The 19258-nt window shown below is 41.5% G+C and overlaps 1 protein-coding gene across 2 annotated transcripts; it reads left to right on the top strand.

Moving 5' to 3' along the window:
• The first annotated feature begins 5448 nt into the window (after positions 1-5448).
• Positions 5449-18201, top strand: LOC103125776 (cytochrome P450 2G1). 2 transcript variants are annotated; one of them, XM_007536601.2, is made up of 9 exons: positions 5449-5756; positions 7164-7326; positions 9597-9746; positions 11124-11284; positions 11519-11695; positions 13599-13740; positions 15752-15939; positions 16058-16199; positions 17548-18201. In XM_007536601.2, exons 1-9 carry the CDS (start codon positions 5577-5579, stop codon positions 17727-17729), a joined length of 1485 nt encoding a protein of 494 aa, XP_007536663.1. In that variant the 5' UTR covers positions 5449-5576; the 3' UTR covers positions 17730-18201. The 2 variants fall into 2 exon arrangements, with proteins under 2 accessions (XP_007536663.1, XP_060041977.1); XM_060185994.1 differs by lacking the exon at positions 5449-5756 and having other exon boundaries at positions 6273-7326.
• Positions 18202-19258: the final 1057 nt, after the last annotated feature.

Raw genomic sequence — 19258 nt, 5'->3', positions numbered from 1 at the left:
TATCACCCCTCTCCTCTCAGTTTCTCTCTGTCTCTACCCAACAATAAACAAATAAATAAAAATTTTAAAAAGTGTTAAAAGCTACCTTTATTACTTTCTATGTCTTTATTTAATATCTAACATTGATCAAAACATATATAACAAGAGCTAATACACATTTCACTAAGCCAAGGCTTAAATTGGTAACTTTATAGAATTCTGACTCAAGTTAGGAAAGAAATATATCTGACTCCTGGTGGGACCCAAGTTAAACTCAAGTTATTATTTTTTTATTTCTTTATTGGAAGTTTAATGGTTTACAGTTGATAGTAAAATACAATAGTTTGTACATGCATAACCTTTCCCAGTTTTCCACATAACAATTCAACCCCAACTAGTTCTTCCTCTGCCATCATGTTCCAGGACATGAACCCTCCTGCCACCCCAGAGTCTTTTACTTTTGTGCAACACACTAACCAAGTCTGCTTAGTTAATCTCAAGGTTTTTTTTATATTTATTTTATTTATTTATTCCCTTTTGTTGCCCTTGTTGTTTTATTGTAGTTATTATTGTTGTTGTTGGATAGGACAGAGAGAAATGGAGAGAGGAGGGGAAGACAGAGAGGAGGAGAGAAAGATAGACACCTGCAGACCTGCTTCACTGCCTGTGAAGCGACTCCCCTGCAGGTGGGGAGCTGGGGCTCGAACCGGGATCCTTGTCGGTCCTTGTGCTTTGTGCCACCTGCGCTTAACCCACTGCGCTACAGCCCGACTCCCTCAAGGGTTTTTTTTTTTTTTTTTTTTTACTTGTTTGGTAACCAGGGCTACCTTAAGGACATCAATTGCCCTTTATTTTATCAATATATATATCTCCTAGTAAATTTTTTTTCTCTCAATATACGTTTTCCTGTAAGGATTGGGAGCTGGTGACAATGTTAAAATCCTACCAGATTAAGATTAAATTGTAATGACAATTCTTTGATGGAATAGGAAGCATCTTAAAACATAAATATAGACTTCTGGGGGTCAGGCGGTAGCGCAGCGGGTTAAACGCATAAGGCGCTAAGCAGCAAAGACTGGTGTAAGGATCCCAGTTTGAGGTCGAGGATCCCCATCTGCAGGGGAGTCACTTCATAAGAGATGAAGCAGGTCTGCAGTTGTCTATCTTTCTCCCTCCTCCATCTTCCCCCTCTCTCTCCATTTCTCTCTGTTCTATCCAACAACAATGACATCAATAACAACAACAATAACAACAAGGGCAACAAAAATGGGGAAAAATGGCCTTCAGGAGCAGTGGATTCACAGTGCTGGCACTGAGCCCCAGCAATAACCCTGGAGGCAAAAAACAAAACAAAACAAAACAAAACAAACATAGACTTTTGCCTTGGTCTCAATTAGTTATTCTAACATAGAGAACAGCAACACATTCAAGGTCTCCATTCATTACCACTTACAGAGACAGGAGGTTAGTTAAAGACTAAGTTTAAGGGGTAGGCAGATACTAAAAGCAGGACCATAGGACTGGCAACTCACTAGAGAGCAGCACTAAAGCCTATCTGAACTCATTTCTGGTTTCAGGAAATTTATTCACAAGCAAAGGAAGGGCAGCTCAGCTAAGGCATATGGCAGCATCAGGAGGTATTGACAGCATGGCTTGGCATGGGGGCACATGTAATGGCAATTACAGCATGGCCAACAGAGGTGACACAGCAGAAAAGGGGTTGAGGAGACATTAAGAGACACAAAAGGAAAGTCCCAAAATACAATTGTATTCTGAATTTTAACAAGATTTTTTGTATAATTAAAATAAATAAGATATTTTATAATAAATAAAATTGATTTTATAAAAAAAAGGAAAGTCCCAGGTTGCTTTTTTGGAACAAGAGGGGAACATATGCTCCAAAGAGAAAAAAAGGGAAAAGTCTTATAGAAAGTAGCCTTATAAGGAATTTTAAGTGACCATAATTGAAGTTATTAATATTATAAACAAGTTTATTTTTTTATTATTATTTTTTAATTTAAATTTTTAATTTAAGAAAGGATTAGTGAACAAAAGCATAAGGTAGGAGGGGTACAACTCCACACAATTCCCACCACCCAATCCCCATAACCCACCCTCTCCCATGATAGCTTTCCCATTCTCTAGCCCTCTGGGAGCATGGACCCAGGGTCGTTGAGGGTTGCTGAAGGTAGAGGGTCTGGCTTCTGTAATTGCTTCCCCGCTGAACATGGGCGTTGACTGGTCGGTCCATACTCCCAGTCTGCCTCTCTCTTTCCCTAGTAAGGTGTGTCTCTGGGGAAGCTGAGCTCCAGGACACATTGGTGGGGTCTTCAATCCAGGGAAGCCTAGCCAGCATCCTGGTGGCATCTGGAACCTGGTGATTGAAAAGAGAGTTAACATACAAAGCCAAACAATTTGTTGAGCAATCATGGATCCCAAGATTGGAATAGTGGAGAGGAAGTGTTAGGGAGGTACTCACTGCAAACTCTAGTGTAATCCTGCTTTCAGGTATATATTTTGCAGTAGTTTATGGATACGTGTGCACATACGCTCTCTCTCACAGAAACTGGTGTATGTCTAGGTTATGGGACTTTGTTAGAAAGTGAACTACCTGAGATGAAATTAGAGTGTACTATAAAAGGAAAGGTCTCACCCGAGTAATGAAGCTGAAGGGTTGTCATTCCACACGTGAAGTCTCTGGATACACTCTGAGGTGAAGCATGTTGAGATGGCAATCGTTGCTTTGGTTAGGTTGTGATCGGCGGATGCAATATTATTTGGTATGGATTGGGAGAAGCATACGGGAAAGTGAGCCCTATCCAAGGGTGCCAGGACTGGGGCAAGTAGGGGCTCTATAGTGAAGATGTGAGGTTCCTGCTGTCTTAGGGTTCAAAAAGACAATCAATAGTTAACATTATCATCACATTATTTGTTAATTGGGTTAACTTTGAAAAGTCCCTTTGTTATGGTTTGCTGTACAGTACCCAGTATCTTGTATATAGCTGTGCTATTGGAAGCTTCTAATCTACTTGGTCTAGGCTTTTGAGAGAGTCCGCATATCAAATACGTAGCCTATCTATTAAAAAGATTCAGTTTGTCTTTTGAGAACCTTTGAGACATACAATTGATTTCCCCCTCTCATATTAATTAACTACTGATTTATATGTCTACATTTTGCTAGAAGTGTACATAAACACCATTCCCATCACCAAAGGACAGCAGCAACAAATGCTGGAGAGGATGTGGGGACAGAGGAACCCTTTTACATTGCTGGTGGGAATGTAAATTGGTACAGCCTCTGTGGAGAGCAGTCTGGAAAACTCTCAGAAGGCTAGACATGGACCTTCCATATGACCCAATAATTCCTCTCCTGGGGTTATACCCCAAGGACTCCATAACACCCAACCAAAAAGAGGTGTGTACTCCTATGTTCATAGCAGCATAATTCATAATAGCTAAAACCTGGAAGCAACCCAGGTGCCCAACAACAGATGAATGGCTGAGAAAGCTGTGGTATATATACACAATGGAATACTATGCAGCTATCAAGAACAATGAACTCACCTTCTCTGACCCATCTTGGACAGAGCTAGAAGGAATTATGTTAAGTGGACTAAGTCAGAAAGTTAAAGATGAGTATGGGATGATCCCACTCATCAACAGAAGCTGACTTAGAAGATCTGAAAGGGAAACTAAAAGCAGGACCTGATCAAATTGTAAGTAGGGCACCAAAGTAAAAACCCAGTGGTGAGGGGTAGACATGTAGCTTCCTGGGCCAGTGGGGGGTGGGAATGGGCGGGAGGGATGGGTCACGGTCCTAAGTTTATTTTTTAATTGCCAACAAGATTATTGCTGGGGCTCAGTGCTAGCACTACAAGTCTACTGCTCCCAGTGGCCATTTCTTCTTCTTTTTTTATTCTAATTTTTATTAGATAGGACAAAAAGAGATTGTGAGAGGACAGGGAGAGGGAGAGAGGGAGAGAAAAACACCTGCAGTCCTCCTTCACCACTTGTGAAGCAGACTTCCTGTAGGTGTGGAGCAAGGGCTTGAACCTGGGTCCCTAAGCATAGCACTATGTGCACTTAACTAGGTGCACCACCGCCTGGCCCCATAACCAAGTTACATAAGAGTTTACTTATATTTGCTAACTCAAGTTAGAATTAACCACAACATATCTGAGTTTTAACAAGCTTCATTATTAATAAGCAGGTGTATGGATATAGAACATTTCAGATTATATTTTAAACACTGACAAAAAACGTAGGATAAGAGGGGTACAACTCCATAAAATTCCCACCATCATAACTTCGTATCCCATCTCCTCCCCTGATAGCTTTCCTATTCTTTAACCCTCTGGGAGTATGGAACCAGGGTCATTATGAGGTGCAGAAGGTGGAAGGTCTGTCTTCTGTAATTGCTTCCCTGCTGAACATGGGCGTTGACAGGTTGACAGACCCATACTCCTAGCTTGTCTCTCTTTTTCCCTAGTGAGGTGGGGCTCTGGGGAAGCAGGGCTCCAGGACACACTGGTGGAATCATCTGTCCAGGGAGTTCCGGTTGGCCTCATGTTAGCATCTGGAACCTGGTGGCTGAGAAAAGAGTTAACATATAAAGCCAAACAAATTGTTGACTAATTATGAACCTAAATGCTGGAATAGTTCAGATGAAGAGTTTGGGGTCTCTGTTTTGTAAATAGTTAGTAGGCCTATTTTGATTATATTCCAAAGAGCCCATGAATATACTAGTTTATATATTTTATCTACCAAGTACAATTACTTTAGAATATCCCTCTACGCACATACTCTATGGACTACAAGTCACCCTCACTCCATTTCATTTTGATCTAGGTATGTCTCTGTCTCTGTTTCTGTGTCTCTCTGTCCACCTCCACTTTGGATTTTTGGCCCATCCTCTCCATCCTCTGAAAGAAAGGAGAGGGAAAGAGAAAGGAGTCATGTCTGTTTTTTGCGATGACTTCCTAACACATTAGGTATGGTGACCTGATTTGAATTGCAGGGAAATTGAGGCTAAGAGGGGAGAGTGAATGAAAAAATGAATGAAAAAAAATGGAAAAAAAATGGAGCTGAAGTTTGAATCCAGGTTGTCTTATATCTAAATGCAATCAGCCTGAAAATGATATTTGTACTCTAGAAATGGCACAGTGGTTTACACAGCAGACCTGTATGCCTGAGAAGACACCAAGATCCTATTGATAGGTTCAACAGCTGGGACCACCATCTGCTGAAGTTGAGCAGTGTTCTGGTTTAAAAAGGTGATGTTTTCCTGCCTCTCACACTCAACCAAGACATGTTGAACTAGGGTTTGTGCTGAGGGAGAAGAACCAAAAGACTGGAAATATGAATACAGGGAAATGGCCCCTGAGGATTTGCCTGGGTGAATTCAATCCACCTTTATTCAGATGGGGGATTATATGTTATATAACTACCCCCCAGATAACTTAACTACTTCCCCAATGGCATCTAAACCAAGAACACTTAAATCCCAGGGTGTTCATATTTCTGCACAGCTGATTGACCAGAACATATTTAGGCAGGATCTGGTGCCCTGAAAACAGCTTTTCTTTCGACCTGGCACCATGGAACTGGGAGGGGCCTTCACCATCTTTCTGGCACTCTGCTTGTCTTGTCTGTTCATCCTCATTGCCTGGAAACAGAGAAGCAAGGGAGGAAAGCTTCCCCCTGGCCCCACACCAATACCCTTTTTGGGGAACCTGTTACAAGTCAGTACTGATGCCACCTTTCAATCTTTTATGAAGGTGAGTTTGACTGCTTCTCTCCTAGGGCTGAAAGATGCTAATCCTATAAACAAGTGTATACATAACTTTGTTTATCTGTCTGTCTGTTTATTCTGCTACCAAGGTTATCACTGGGGCTCAGTGCCTACATGGCTCCATAGTTTCTGGTGGCCATTTTTTATTCTTTTCTTTCCTTTTTTGGATTGAGGGTGAGAGAGAGACAGAGAAAATCAGAGAAAAGGAAATACACCTGAAGCACTGCTCCACTGCTCGTGAAGCTTCCTTCCTGCAGGTGTGGACCTGGGAGTTGAACCCAGTTCCTCACACATGTGTGTGCTCTACCAGGTAGGCAACCAACCAAGACCTACATATATATAGCCTTACAAATTCCAAAACAAAGACTCTTGAAAATATCTTTCTGGGGGGCCGGTGGTACCGTACCTTGTTGAATGTACATGTTACTGTGTCTAAGGATCCTAGTTTGAGCTTTTGCTCTCCAACTGCAGGGGAGATGCTTCGCAAGTGGTGAAGCAGATCTGCAGGTTTCTCTCTCTCTCTTTCTCTCTGTCTCTCTCTCTCTCTCATCTCTCCCCATTCACTCCCAATTCCTCTCTGTCCTATCCAATAAAAAATAAAGGAAAGAAAGGCAAAATGGCTACCTGGAGTGGTGGATTCATAGTGCTGGCACAGAGCTCCAGTAATAACACTGGTGGCAATAAAAAATAAAAATAAATAAAAAAGAAAGTAAAGAAAATACAAACTCAGAATCTTGAAATTTCAGAATCTTAAAACTCTTGCAAATAGACACTGTAACTTAGGAATTAAAATCCTTTATTTTAATTATCTTTATTTCTTCAATGGAGATATCCAGAAGTTGAGAGGATAGGGTAAGATAGAGAGGGAGAGAGACAGAGAGACACCCGCAGCACTCCTTCACCACTTTCAAAGCTTTCCCTCTGCAGGTGGGGACCAGAGACTTGAACCCAGGTCCTTGTGCTTTGTAACATGTGCACTCAACTAGGTACACCACCACCCAACCCCAGGACTTTATATCTTTAAACATAAAAACTACTCTGATTGCCTTGGAAGATTTGGTATCATGAAACATTAGACATTTAGAAATTCTGTATTTCAGAAAGAGAAGTGTGGATCCTGGAGGCCATTTCATCTAGGTCCATCTTTGCACAGATGATGAAATGAAGACCTGTGGAGGTGATGTTGGTAGTCTTGTCCAGGATCAGAGGTGCCAAGGTGTTTGTGCCCTCCTTTTCTCAATAGTTTCCCTTCCAAGGACTCACCCAGGAATCGCCTTTATCTGTTATTCCCACATTTGCCTCTCTTTGAAATAATTCTCTTGCCAAAATCTTGATTCATCTACATGTGGTGCTCCAATCAAACTCCACCTCTTATGTCATCCTTCACTCCCAGCTAAAGGAGAAATATGGCCCTGTCTTCACTGTGTACATGGGACCTCGGCCGGTAGTTGTTTTGTGTGGACATGAAGCAGTGAAGGAGGCCCTGGTAGACAAGGCAGATGACTTCAGTGGCCGTGGAGAACTGGCTTCAATTGAACGAAACTTTCAAGGTTATGGTAAGTGACAACATTAAGAGCAAAAGGACTATAATGCCTCGGGCTCTTTATAGGTAAGTATTGTCCTTCATGAATGTGTGTGTGTGGGGGGTGAGGAAAGTTTGGAAATATTATGTGGCAAGTGGTAAAACCAGTTTTACTTTGAACTCAAATCACCTTTTTTTTTTTCTTTCTTTCTTTCCTTTCTCTTTCTTTTTTATTGCCTCCAGGGTTATCACCAGGGCTTGGTGCTGGCACTACAAATCCACAGGAACTGGTGACATTTTTCCCCTTTTTTATTGGATAGGACAGAGAGAAATTGAGAGAGGAGGGGAAGGTAGAGATAAAAATGAACACTTGTAGACTTGCTTCACCACTCATAAAGCACCGCCCTTATAGGTAGGGATCAGAGGCTCAAACCCAGGTCCTTGTGCATAGAAATATGTATGTCTTCTGTACTACTTCAGTTATTATTATTTCTTCTTTTTTCTTTATTGGGGGATTAATGTTTTACATTTGACAGTGAATACAGTTTGTACATGCACAACCAGTTATTATTTTTAACCTTCTGTCTGCTTTTTGAGGAGATAAGGTCTCACACAGGTACCATTTCACTCCTTCATGCCACTTTTTTCATTCAGATAGAGTAGAGAGAGAAGAGAGAGAGAGAGAGAGAGAGAGAGAGAGAGAGAGATATCATAGCACTGGAATGTCCTTTGGTGCCATAACACCTCCTATGTGGTGACAAGGCTCAAACTGTAGCCATGGGCATGGCAAGGCAGGCACCCTTCCCAGTGAGATATCTCTCATGCTTGAGGGTCCAGTGCTTTATCCACTTTACAGGCTCCCAGACCACCCAGTGAGATATCTCTCTAGCTTAAATTATTTTTATCATTAAAATAACTGACACCCTCAGGTTGCCCTCTGACACTCTCACAACCAGTTTCACTTTTTATTTCCCTATGCATACACACACTCTACCCACAAGTTTCTGTTTCCTTCACTCTGTCTCCTTTTTTTTTTTTTGCACTACCAATCCATCTATCTCTAAATGGCCCACTCACTTCAACACTAAGTAGCCTCAAACCACTTTCCCTACTTCCATCCATTCATCTATCTCTATTTTTTTCCTCCTACTTATCCCTTTACCTTCTGTTTCAGCAAAAGCCTGTCAATAATTCATCTTTCCATAGAAATATCTTCACATTACATTCATCTATACATCTAGAGAAAGAGAATTTCTTCTAACTCATCTTCCTGTCATTCTGAACATCTGTTCATTAAACCTTCTACTGTTTCTGCATCTGTTAATCTTCCCATCCATCATACACCCATCCATCCATCCATCCATCCATCATCCATCCACCAACTCACCCCATTAACCTTTCAGGTATCCAACTGAAAACCATTAGTCCTTTACTGAGGCATTAATTCTTTTATACACTCAATCATATGATTGCAGTCATAGACACTTCCTCTCATTCCTTAATCCACAAAACACTCCATTAAGCTTTCCCACCACTGCTCATATAACCACAGGAAGGAGTCAAAATCCTGTAAATCTAGTACCTTTGTTCATAGCAATATAAAGTGTTAATTTTTAAAACTTATTTTATTCCAATATCACTTTATTGAGAAATGTAGATTTATAGAAGTGTTCTTGTCACAAGGATGCATTTCCACAAGATAGGTGTCAAACAAACACTTATATATATATTTTAAATTTTATTTTATTATTGATTTAATAATATTGATCTACAAAACTGTGGGGTAAAAGGGGTACAATTCCATACCGTTCACACCACCAGAGTTCTGCATCCCATCACCTCCACTGGAAGGGTCCCTGTGATTTTTAAATTGTTACTTTTGTGTGGCCTGTGAGTGATATTATAAATATCCAAATGACCCTTGGCACAATAAAGATTCCCTACCCCAGTCTAGAGACTTCAGCTGGCACAGAGAAAGTAAAATAATCTCTTTAATTTGGGGGAACTTTATATGGCATTCCAGATCTACTTACCTTTATGTTCCTGTGCACCCATGCAGCTATTTATCCCTTTCTCTATACTTCTTGATCATCCTCTGACTCTTATTTCTCCATCTCAGTCCTGTTAGTGTTGAGTGTTCCATAGGGAGAAATACCCCCCAAACCCCCCCACCAAACTTGAAGGTGGTGAGAAGCTTTCCAGAGAGAAAAGTCTAGAATTTTAATAAGTGTACCTGTCCTTGAATAGCACTAGGATGGACACAGAAAGGAGCAGGCAGGTAGTCTGACTCTGAAATTCCCACAGGGGTCGCTCTAGCTAATGGAGAACGTTGGAGAATTCTCCGACGTTTCTCTCTGACCATTCTCCGGGACTTTGGAATGGGAAAGCGAAGCATTGAGGAGAGGATCCAGGAGGAGGCTGGCTTCCTATTAGAGGAATTACGGAAGACCAAAGGTATGGCAGACAAAAGGGATTTGTTCCATAATGAAAAGGTGAGCTTTGAAAGGAGACAACTCGAGAATGGCAGAGGATGGGGAAAGGTTAAGGATTTGCTGAGACTTCCAGTCAGGTTTCATGTTAAAAATTAGTATGAGTGACACTTGGGGACTGATTGTCTAGAATATTAAATCAAATGGCTCTCAGGGAGCTGTTAAGCTCCTGATAATTCATTCAGACTCAGCAGAATGTGAGTTAGTGACCTTTCAGGTGATGGACTCAAATATCATTACATACACACACCAAGTCATAGTAAAAAAAAAAAAAGTAACATCTTGTTTTTACCATCTGAACCATTTTTTCTTTTCCAGAGCGCTGCTCAGCTCTGGTTTATGGTGATGCAGGGATTGAACCTAGGACCTCAGAGTCTCAGGCATGAGGGTCTGTTTGCATAGACATTATGTTACCTACCTCTGCCCATCTTAACCATTTTTATATGTGTAGTTCAGTATTGTCAAACATATTCTCATTGCTGTGAAGTAGTTATTTAGAAATATTTGTGAAAAAATGAAACTGGACACATTTTGTTATATTTTGAAAGGAATTGACTTCGTGCCCTCCCCAGGCAGAGTCTGGAACCAAAGACGTCTAAAGAAAAAAAAAGAAAAAAAAACAAGATGTTAAACTGAATTGTCTAACTGTTCATGAACTTTTATGGAAATAAAGATATCAAAATGAAAAAAAAAAAGAATAAAAACACAGAGGATGGGAAATACAGAGATAAGATAGGAGCTTGAAATATTAATCTATTTCTTTACATCAGAGATATCTCATCAGGTCTCAACTGATAACACTCCATCTACATAAACCCTTTGTTTATGTACAAGACAGATTTTAGAAACTTTCTTGTGAAAACATGAGTTGTTCTTGAGAAATTGTCCCCTGCTTCCTTACTAGTATTACAAACTGTTCAACAGAGACAAGGGAAGGAAATAGAATCAATGGAATCAGGAAGAGGCCAGCCATCCTTAAAAAAAAAAAAAAGTGTTTTTTCTACCACTTCCTGCCCAAATCTGTGATTTTGCATCACAGACACAATTGAACACCAACAACTTAATGGAATGATAAAGTTCCACTAGCATTTCTTGAGTCTTCACTCTACAGAAAAGTCTGCTTAACATTTGATATGAGTAATTATATTAAAGCCTTACTAACTAATGAAGTGGTCCCTACACCGAATGATAGACTGGGAAATCTGACTCAAAACAGCAGTAGAACCATTCACATCTGTTCTTAACAGTGGGGCAAAATGAGTAATATCCTTGGCTGAGTCACCACCTTACATCCCATGCTCCTGCCGACTGCCTGCAATTTACGTAACTTCCATCCCCCTAGGTGAGCCCATCGACCCCACTTTTTTCCTGAGCCGCACTGTCTCCAATGTCATCAGTTCCGTGGTCTTTGGAAGCCGCTTTGACTATGAGGACAAGCAGTTCCTGAAGCTGCTGCAGATGATCAATGAAAGTTTCATTGAGATGAGCACACCCTGGGCACAGGTGCACGACACTCTACTCTCTGCCCACACTCCACCCAAACCTAATGAACTCACCTAGCTTCATTTTCCTCACAACCCTGGGAGGAAATGCACTATGCCCCAGTATCTAAAAAGCAAAAGGACACAACCAATTCTCAGCCCCAGGACTGCTGCTGGGCCCACCTTCCCCATGCCAGACAAGGTCCTCCCTTACCCTGACATCATCACTGACGGCCTTCTTTCCCTGCTCCCACAGCTGTATGATATGTATTCTGGGGTCATGCAGTATTTGCCAGGCAGGCACAACCGCATCTATTACTTGATAGAGGAGCTCAAGGACTTCATCGCCTCTAAGGTCAAGGTGAATGAAGCCTCTCTGGACCCACAAAACCCTCGAGATTTCATCGACTGCTTTATCATCAAGATGCACCAGGTACCTCTGCTTCTTGCCCCCATCCTTTCATCTCCTCAACCACTAGAACCTGCAACTTTAAACTGATCTGTATTCTTGCAGGAGACAACAAAAAAGTCTGCATTGTTTTACATGACTCAGTTTAAATTAGAGCTGAAGTATGGAAAGCCTAAGTGTGTTAACACTTACACCTTGGATGTTGAGTTTGAATATGAAAACTGGGGAACATGGGAATATAAATCTTTATTTTTTAAAATTTATTTATTATTCTATGGAGACAGAAGCTGAGAGGGAAGGGGAAGATAGAGAGGGAAAGAGACAAAGAGACACTTGCAGCCCTGCTTCACCACTCATAAAGCTTTCCTCCTGCAGGTGGGGACCATAAGCTTGAACCTGAGTCCTTGTACACTGTAATGTGTGCGCTTAACTAGGTGCACCGCTACCTGGACACTTAACTATTTTTTTCTGTAATTCACCTTTATAATCATAAGTTCCAGAGACTGAAAACTGTGGATATGTAGATACTTAGTCTTGGAATTTAAGCTAAATCAATACAAATCTTTAAAATCAAGAGATTAAATTTCACAGTTGAAATTCTTTGAGGCATGGGCATTTAGAATTTTAACCATCTGTATCATATATATTTTTAAATAGTTTTTTATTTTTACTTATTTATTTATTTTTATTTTTAAAATATTTATTTATTTTTCCCTTTTGTTGCCTTTGTTTTTTATTGTTGTTGTAGTTATTGTTATTGATGTCATTGTTGTTGGATAGGACAGAGAGAAATGGAGAGGAGGGAAGACAGAGTGGGGAAGAAAAAGATAAGACACCTGCAGACCTGCTTCACTGCCTGTGAAGCGACTCCCCTGCAGATGGGAAGCCAGGGGCTCCAACCGGGATCCTCACACCGGTCCTTGCTCTTTGCACCACCTGCACTTAACCCGCTGCGCTACTGCATGACTCCCTATTTTTAAAAAAAATTTATTTATTTTCCCTTTTGTTGCCCTTGTTGTTTTTCATTGTTGTTGTAGTTATTGTTGTTGTTATTGATGTCGTCATTGTTAGATAGGACAGAGAGAAATGGAGAGAGGAGGGGAAGACAAAGAGGGGGAGAGAAAGGTAGACAAACACCTGTAGAACTGCTTCATTGCTTGTGAGGCGACTTCCTTGCAGGTGGGGAGCCTAAGGCTCGAACCGAGATCCTTATTCCAGTTCTGGCGCTTTGCGCCAAGGTGCACTTAACCTGCTGTCCTACTGCCCAACTCCCAAAAATCTATTTATTAACATGAGAAGGAAAGAGAGGGGGAGCTTCACTCTGGCATATGTGATGCCAAATCTTGAACTCAGGACCTCATGCTTCTGTATCCACTGCTCCAGCCTCAGCAAAACACCTTGGGCTGCATCTGGATCATATTCTTAATTTTTTAGAAATTGATGCTTTTATATTCTAGAGAATCTCTTCTTGAAAGTTTTAAATTATATCAATCAATATTGTAGAAATGACAATTCAGATGAGTCAATTTCTACTTTAGTTGATTTATTAATTAATTTCATTTTTAACAGAGCACAACTCAGCTCTGGCTAATGGTGGTGCTGGGGGTGGAACCTGGGACCTTTGGTGCCTCAGGTGTGAAAGACTCTTGGCATAACCTTTGTGCTATATCCCCAGCCCTGAGTCTCTACTCTCTTCTTCAGCTCTTCTTACCATTCACTCCACTGTAACCACACTGCCTTCCTCTTTGCAGTTTCCCCACCCCCAACCCAACAGGCACACTCTTAACGTGGGATTTTAACTCTGGGTGCTCCCTCTCCTAAGACTCACTTGGCTTATTTGGTTAACACAACAGTCTGTTTTATCCCTGGTAGAAAAACAAGAAGCTATATAGGAAGATGACCTATGGTCTGTGCCTTTGATTTTCAGGATAAAAATAATCCCAACACAGAATTCAATCTGAAGAACTTGGTCCTCACCACTCTCAACCTCTTCTTTGCTGGCACAGAGACCGTGAGCTCAACACTGCGTTATGGAATGTTGCTGCTGCTGAAGTATCCGGAGGTGGAAGGTAACTCCCCCTGTGACATCCACTCCCAACAGAGAACAGAGCATACCCTTGAAACCTTAGCATCTTAAGGTCTACAATTGGCTATGGAATCTTTATTGGTTTATTCAGTCACTGGGTATAGCTTCTGCCTCTTGATAAATTCTTTCAGTATGTCTTCTGTGATATGTAATGTGGTCACTTAAAAGAAAATAAATTTCATCTCACTGTTCCAGAGCTCAAATAGACTGTCAGTGGGCAGGACCAAGGTAGAATATGATATGATACCTTTTCCAGCTTCTACATCCGCATTCCTTCTATCTCTGCCCTTGTGATTGTTCCTCCATCTTCAATGACAACAGCAGGACATCTTCAAGTGTCCCTCAGCCCTGCATTCCCATCTCTTCCGTTGGTCATCTTCCTTGCCACTTCCAGACAGATACTTCCTTTTTCCATATTTATTTATTTATATTATTGACTTAATAATGATAAACAAACCTGTAGGATAAGAGGGGTATAATTCCCCACAATTCTCACCATCAACTTTGTTCCTCTCCTTCCTAATGGAGTTCATTGTAGAGGAATGGCTTCCTTCAACACAGTAAGGAAGAATGTCCCCACTCAAACACTCTACTCTCACCCCCACTGTCAGAATTGTATCTTTCTAATTTAATCAATCAAATATTTTTTTCAATCAAATATTTAATGGATATGTTCTATTCTTTTTTTTTCCTCCAGGGTTGTCACTGGGGCTCGGTGCCTACACCACGAATCCACTGCTCCCTGGAGGCTATTTTTTCCCTTTTGTGACCCTTGCTATTTATCATTGTTGTTGTGATTGTTATTGTTGTCATTGCTGTTGTCATTGTTGGATAGGACAGAGAGAAACTAAGAGAGGAGGGGAAGACAAAGAGGGGGAGAGAAAGATAGACACCTGCAGACCAGACACCTGCAGACCTGCTTCATTGCTTGTGAAGCGACCCTCCTGCAGGTGGGGAGCCAGGGGCTCAGCGGTCCTTGTGCTTTATGCCATGTGCACTTAACCCGCTGTGTTACTGCCTGACCCCCAGATACGTTCTATTTTAGGTAGTCTCCTAGTTACTTGCATGCAGGATCTGATGTAAGTTAAAAAATAAGTAAGCAAAAATATTTAAAAGAAAGAGTGAGGCAAAGAGAGAAATAAATAAATGGAAGGAAAAGGAAGGAAGGAAGGAAGGAATGAAGGAAGGAAAGAAGGAAGGAAGGAATAAAGACCACAATTCCTGGACTGGGCAGTAGCCTACCCCAAAAGTGCACACATTACCATGCATAGGACCCAGGTTCAAGGCCCTGCTCCCTACCCGCAGGGCAAGAGCAGTGAAGTAGGTTTGCAGATATCTGTCTTTCTCTATCCTTCTCTATCTTCCCTTTCCCTCTCCCTCTCTATCTCCCCCTCCCCTCTCAATTTCTATCTTTCCTATCTAATAAAAATAGAAAGGAGGGGGGAAATGCCTGACAGGAACAATAGATTCCTGTCAGGAATATATTCCATGCAGGTACCAAGCTCCAGCAATAACCCTGGTGGAAATTTAAAAAAAAAATCACAATGCTTTCACAGAGGAAACCAAACAGAGGTACAGAAGGTCAAGGTAAAGAAGGTCAAGGTCATTCATGCAGGAAGTACAGAGAGTACTAATTGCTCTACCATAATTGCTATTGTTAGTCAATCCAACTCTAGTTACCCCATCTTCCAAAAATCAGTTTATGGAAACCAAAGCTTAGAACAAGATATTTCCCAGCTCATCAACCATCCAAAACCACTGATTCTTTCAAGTAAAGAGCCAGTGTCTCAGTGGTCACTCAAGGCTCCAGACTGAGAGATGTTTCCCATTTTCTGAGGTGTACTCATTAGTCCTAATGGAGTTTTCATTTGCTAAAGTAAAACAATAATCATACCTACTCACACTCTTGCTCGGCCAAACATGGGCTTCCACAAACATCTCTTGTGTCTTTTTTTTTTTTTTTTTTTCCTGTTTTGCTTTCTGCCCTTTTCCAGTGAAGATTCATGAAGAGATTGACCAGGTGATTGGGCCACACAAGATTCCGAGTGTGGATGACAGGGTGAAGATGCCTTACACAGACGCCGTGATCCACGAGATTCAGAGACTGACAGATATTGTGCCCATGGGTGTCCCTCACAATGTCATCCGGGATACTCAATTCAGAGGCTACCTCCTGCCTAAGGTCGTGTTGCACCTTCACTACTACGTTTTCTCCCTCCACTTCACTCCTTTCTCCTCCTGGATTCCAACTTTTACACTCCCAACACTGACTCTCCTAACTGACTCTATTTTCACTCTAGGGCACTGATGTGTTTCCTCTGCTTGGCTCAGTCCTCAAAGACCCCAAATACTTCCGCTACCCAGATGCCTTCTATCCCCAACACTTCCTGGATGAGCAGGGCCGCTTCAGGAAGAATGAAGCCTTTGTGCCTTTTTCCTCTGGTACGTTCTTCCCCCACCCCTCAAAGTAACAAACTATCTGTGTTTCCCCTAGCTGTTTGTATAGGAATCACAGGACCCACCAAAGTGCCATTGCAGTCCAATTAGAAATGCCACTCCAGTTGTCCCTTCATTCCTAACCCCATCCCCATTCTGATAACCAACATAGTTTTCACTTAGTGCAAAAGCTGGCCAGTTTATTTACTTTAGTTATTTATTTTACATTTGAGTGAAAACCTCCAGTAATAGTTCTGTCACTTTCTTACTTATTTCATTTAGCTTTATTATCTTTAGTTCCATCCCTTTCTATCCCAAAAGGTATGATTTCATCTTCAGTAGAATAGTATCATTCCATCAGCTTCTTTTCCACTGATCTGTGGATGGGCATTTAAGCTGGTGTGTACTTTGGCTAATATAAACAGTGATGCTATGATTATAGAGGTTCATGTATTTTTTTAAATTTTGTTTTCATATATATTGGATAAATACCTTGGAATGGTATCAATAGAATTTTATGTGATTTTATTTTCTTCAGAGCAATGCTCAGCTCTGGTTTATGGTGGGGCCAGGGACTGAACCTGGACCTTTGTTGCCTCAGGCATGTATTTGCAGAACCACTACACTACCTCCCCAGTCCTACAATAGGATTTTAAAGTAAAGTTACTTGAGCCTGACAAAGCCTTGAACCACAGGACCAAAACAAAGCTCTGAAATCAACACAGTTGTTAATAAACAAGGTCTTACCACACAACTTACGAAAACCGGGGTCCTGGATGAATTTCTTTAGCTCATTATGAGTGATACACAGAATAATGTCTTTAAAGCATAGGATACTGTGACTGAGCTTTGATAAGCATTTTGGTAGCCAAATACTTTTTAAAAATTTACTTATTAGGTAGAGACAGAGAGAAATTCAGAGGAAAGGGTGAAGATAGACAGGGAAAGAGACAGATATCTGCAGCCCTGCTCCACCACTTGTGAAGCTTCCCCCTATGCAGGTGGGGGCCAAATACTTTTGAGTAGTTGATAAACCTTTGAGAATTTGAAATGAAGGCAGCCTTGCAATTTGAGGATAGTTTGAAACCATGCCACCCTGGAAACTGATGAAGTCCTAAGACACTAGAGAGGTAGCTACAATGACAGTTGTATAACAACACTAAGTATAATAAACGACAGTTGCTAACAGTACTAAGTGAAGGCACCCAACAGTCTCCATAATAACCTGTAGAGTGGATATTCTCAGAGATACTGAGGAGGAAGCTGAGGATCAGGGAGATGGTGAGGTAGAATGTTTCTTCCCACACCCCCATATCCCAGTGCCACTGTGACCCACCCTCCTCTGTGTCCACAGGAAAACGCATCTGCCTGGGGGAGGCCATGGCCCGCATGGAACTCTTCCTCTACTTCACCTCCATCCTTCAGAACTTCTCCCTACGATCCCTGGTGCCACCCAAGGATATTGATATCACTCCAAAGGTGTCTGGCTTTGGCAACATCCCCCCCACCTATGAGCTTTGCCTCATGGCCCGCTGAGTGCTCTCTACTGGGATCAGAAGGAAGATTCAAGAACAGAGCTCTGTCCTCAAGTCCTTCACCCACTCCTCTCTCTCTGACTTCTGCAGGCATCCTTACGAAGCCACTGTTGCTACTTTCATGGGCCCATAGTAGAGCCAGGTCTCTGCAAGTAGGGTGCTGTCTTTCCTTGATTACAAAAATCAACATCTTGCTGAAGAATTTAAGGATAGCTTGCCAAATTTACATTCTCCTGGTCATCTCTGACTTCCTCTTGTAGATTCCATGTCTGTGTTGTTGTCTTTCTGTCCTGATCATGACCAAAATGTAGACTTCACTCCCTTCCACATTAGTTCTGGGGCATAGAACTTTGGTGGTGGGTGTGATGTGGAACTATACCCTATAATCTTACAATTTCACAACCCACTACTAATCATAATAAATAATGGTTTGACAAAAAAAAACAAACAAATAAACAAACAAAAAATCCTGAGCGTTCAGGCACTGATAAAGATGTTTTAGTCCCTTTAGCTTCTGAGGAAGGAGACACAGACCTTTCTTACCCTGATGAAGAGTCACAGAACAGTGGACATGTCCACATTGTAGGCTGTTTTGAGAATGGGCATGAACTAGTCAGCATAAGCAATGATACATGTGCTATGACTTGAGTCTTCAGGGAAATAGAGGCTCAGGACTAGTTAGGAGTCCCTCATGGGTGGTGGTTAAGGAGATGGATTACGAGTCAAAAGAAAAGGAAGAAGGATGTGTAAATGTCTTCAGGATGCAGATTTTACACATATAGAAAAAGAAAGAAGATAGAATGGGACAGGAAATGACTCCGACAATCATGCAGAGATAACAAAGCTGTGATTCACCAAGTAAATTCTTCTTCTTCTTCTAGCGTTTGCCCTTCTTCCATAGCCAGTCAACAGCGTCAGGTTGAAAGCTGTCAGGAGCTGCTTGTTGCTGGCTTTGAAAGTGACTGCGATCCATGTGGATTCAGTCGGCTAGGAAGGATCGTCAGTTTCCCCAATGAATGGGTACTCACGGGATGCACCACGAGAAGGCCGATCCAGTGCATCCCACCAAGTAAATGAAGGTTGCTAATGAAGTTCCTCATGTAGGCCTAGAATTAATCATCCTCTAGAGCACAGTTGTCCACAGTGTCTGACTGGGGCTTTCTTGGATGAGTGTGGACACAGCCATGTACACACACACACACACACACACACACACACACACACGCCATAAAACCTCAGTGGTTTAATTAGCAGGATCACATTTCAAAATAACAGACACCCCATGAGTGTGTGTTTATCAGCCATTGTTAGCTGTGGCAAACTGTTCTCACCATCTGATTCAGAGTTATGACTCATGAAGTGGAGGAGTTGATGCTCATTTTTCCATTCATACATTTCATTTCAGGGAAATGTTTGTTCACATGCAGGCTCTTATTTGTCAACTGTTTTTTCTATCTATCTATCTATCTATCTATCTATCTATCTATCATCTATCTATCTATCTATCAATCATATATCTATCTCCTAGGG

The sequence above is a fragment of the Erinaceus europaeus genome, chromosome 2 (genome assembly GCF_950295315.1).
Source record: "Erinaceus europaeus chromosome 2, mEriEur2.1, whole genome shotgun sequence".
Classification (NCBI taxonomy): Eukaryota; Metazoa; Chordata; class Mammalia; order Eulipotyphla; family Erinaceidae; genus Erinaceus; species Erinaceus europaeus.
The sequence above is the reverse complement of the archived record's forward strand: the minus strand, read 5'-3'. Positions and strand labels throughout refer to the sequence as shown.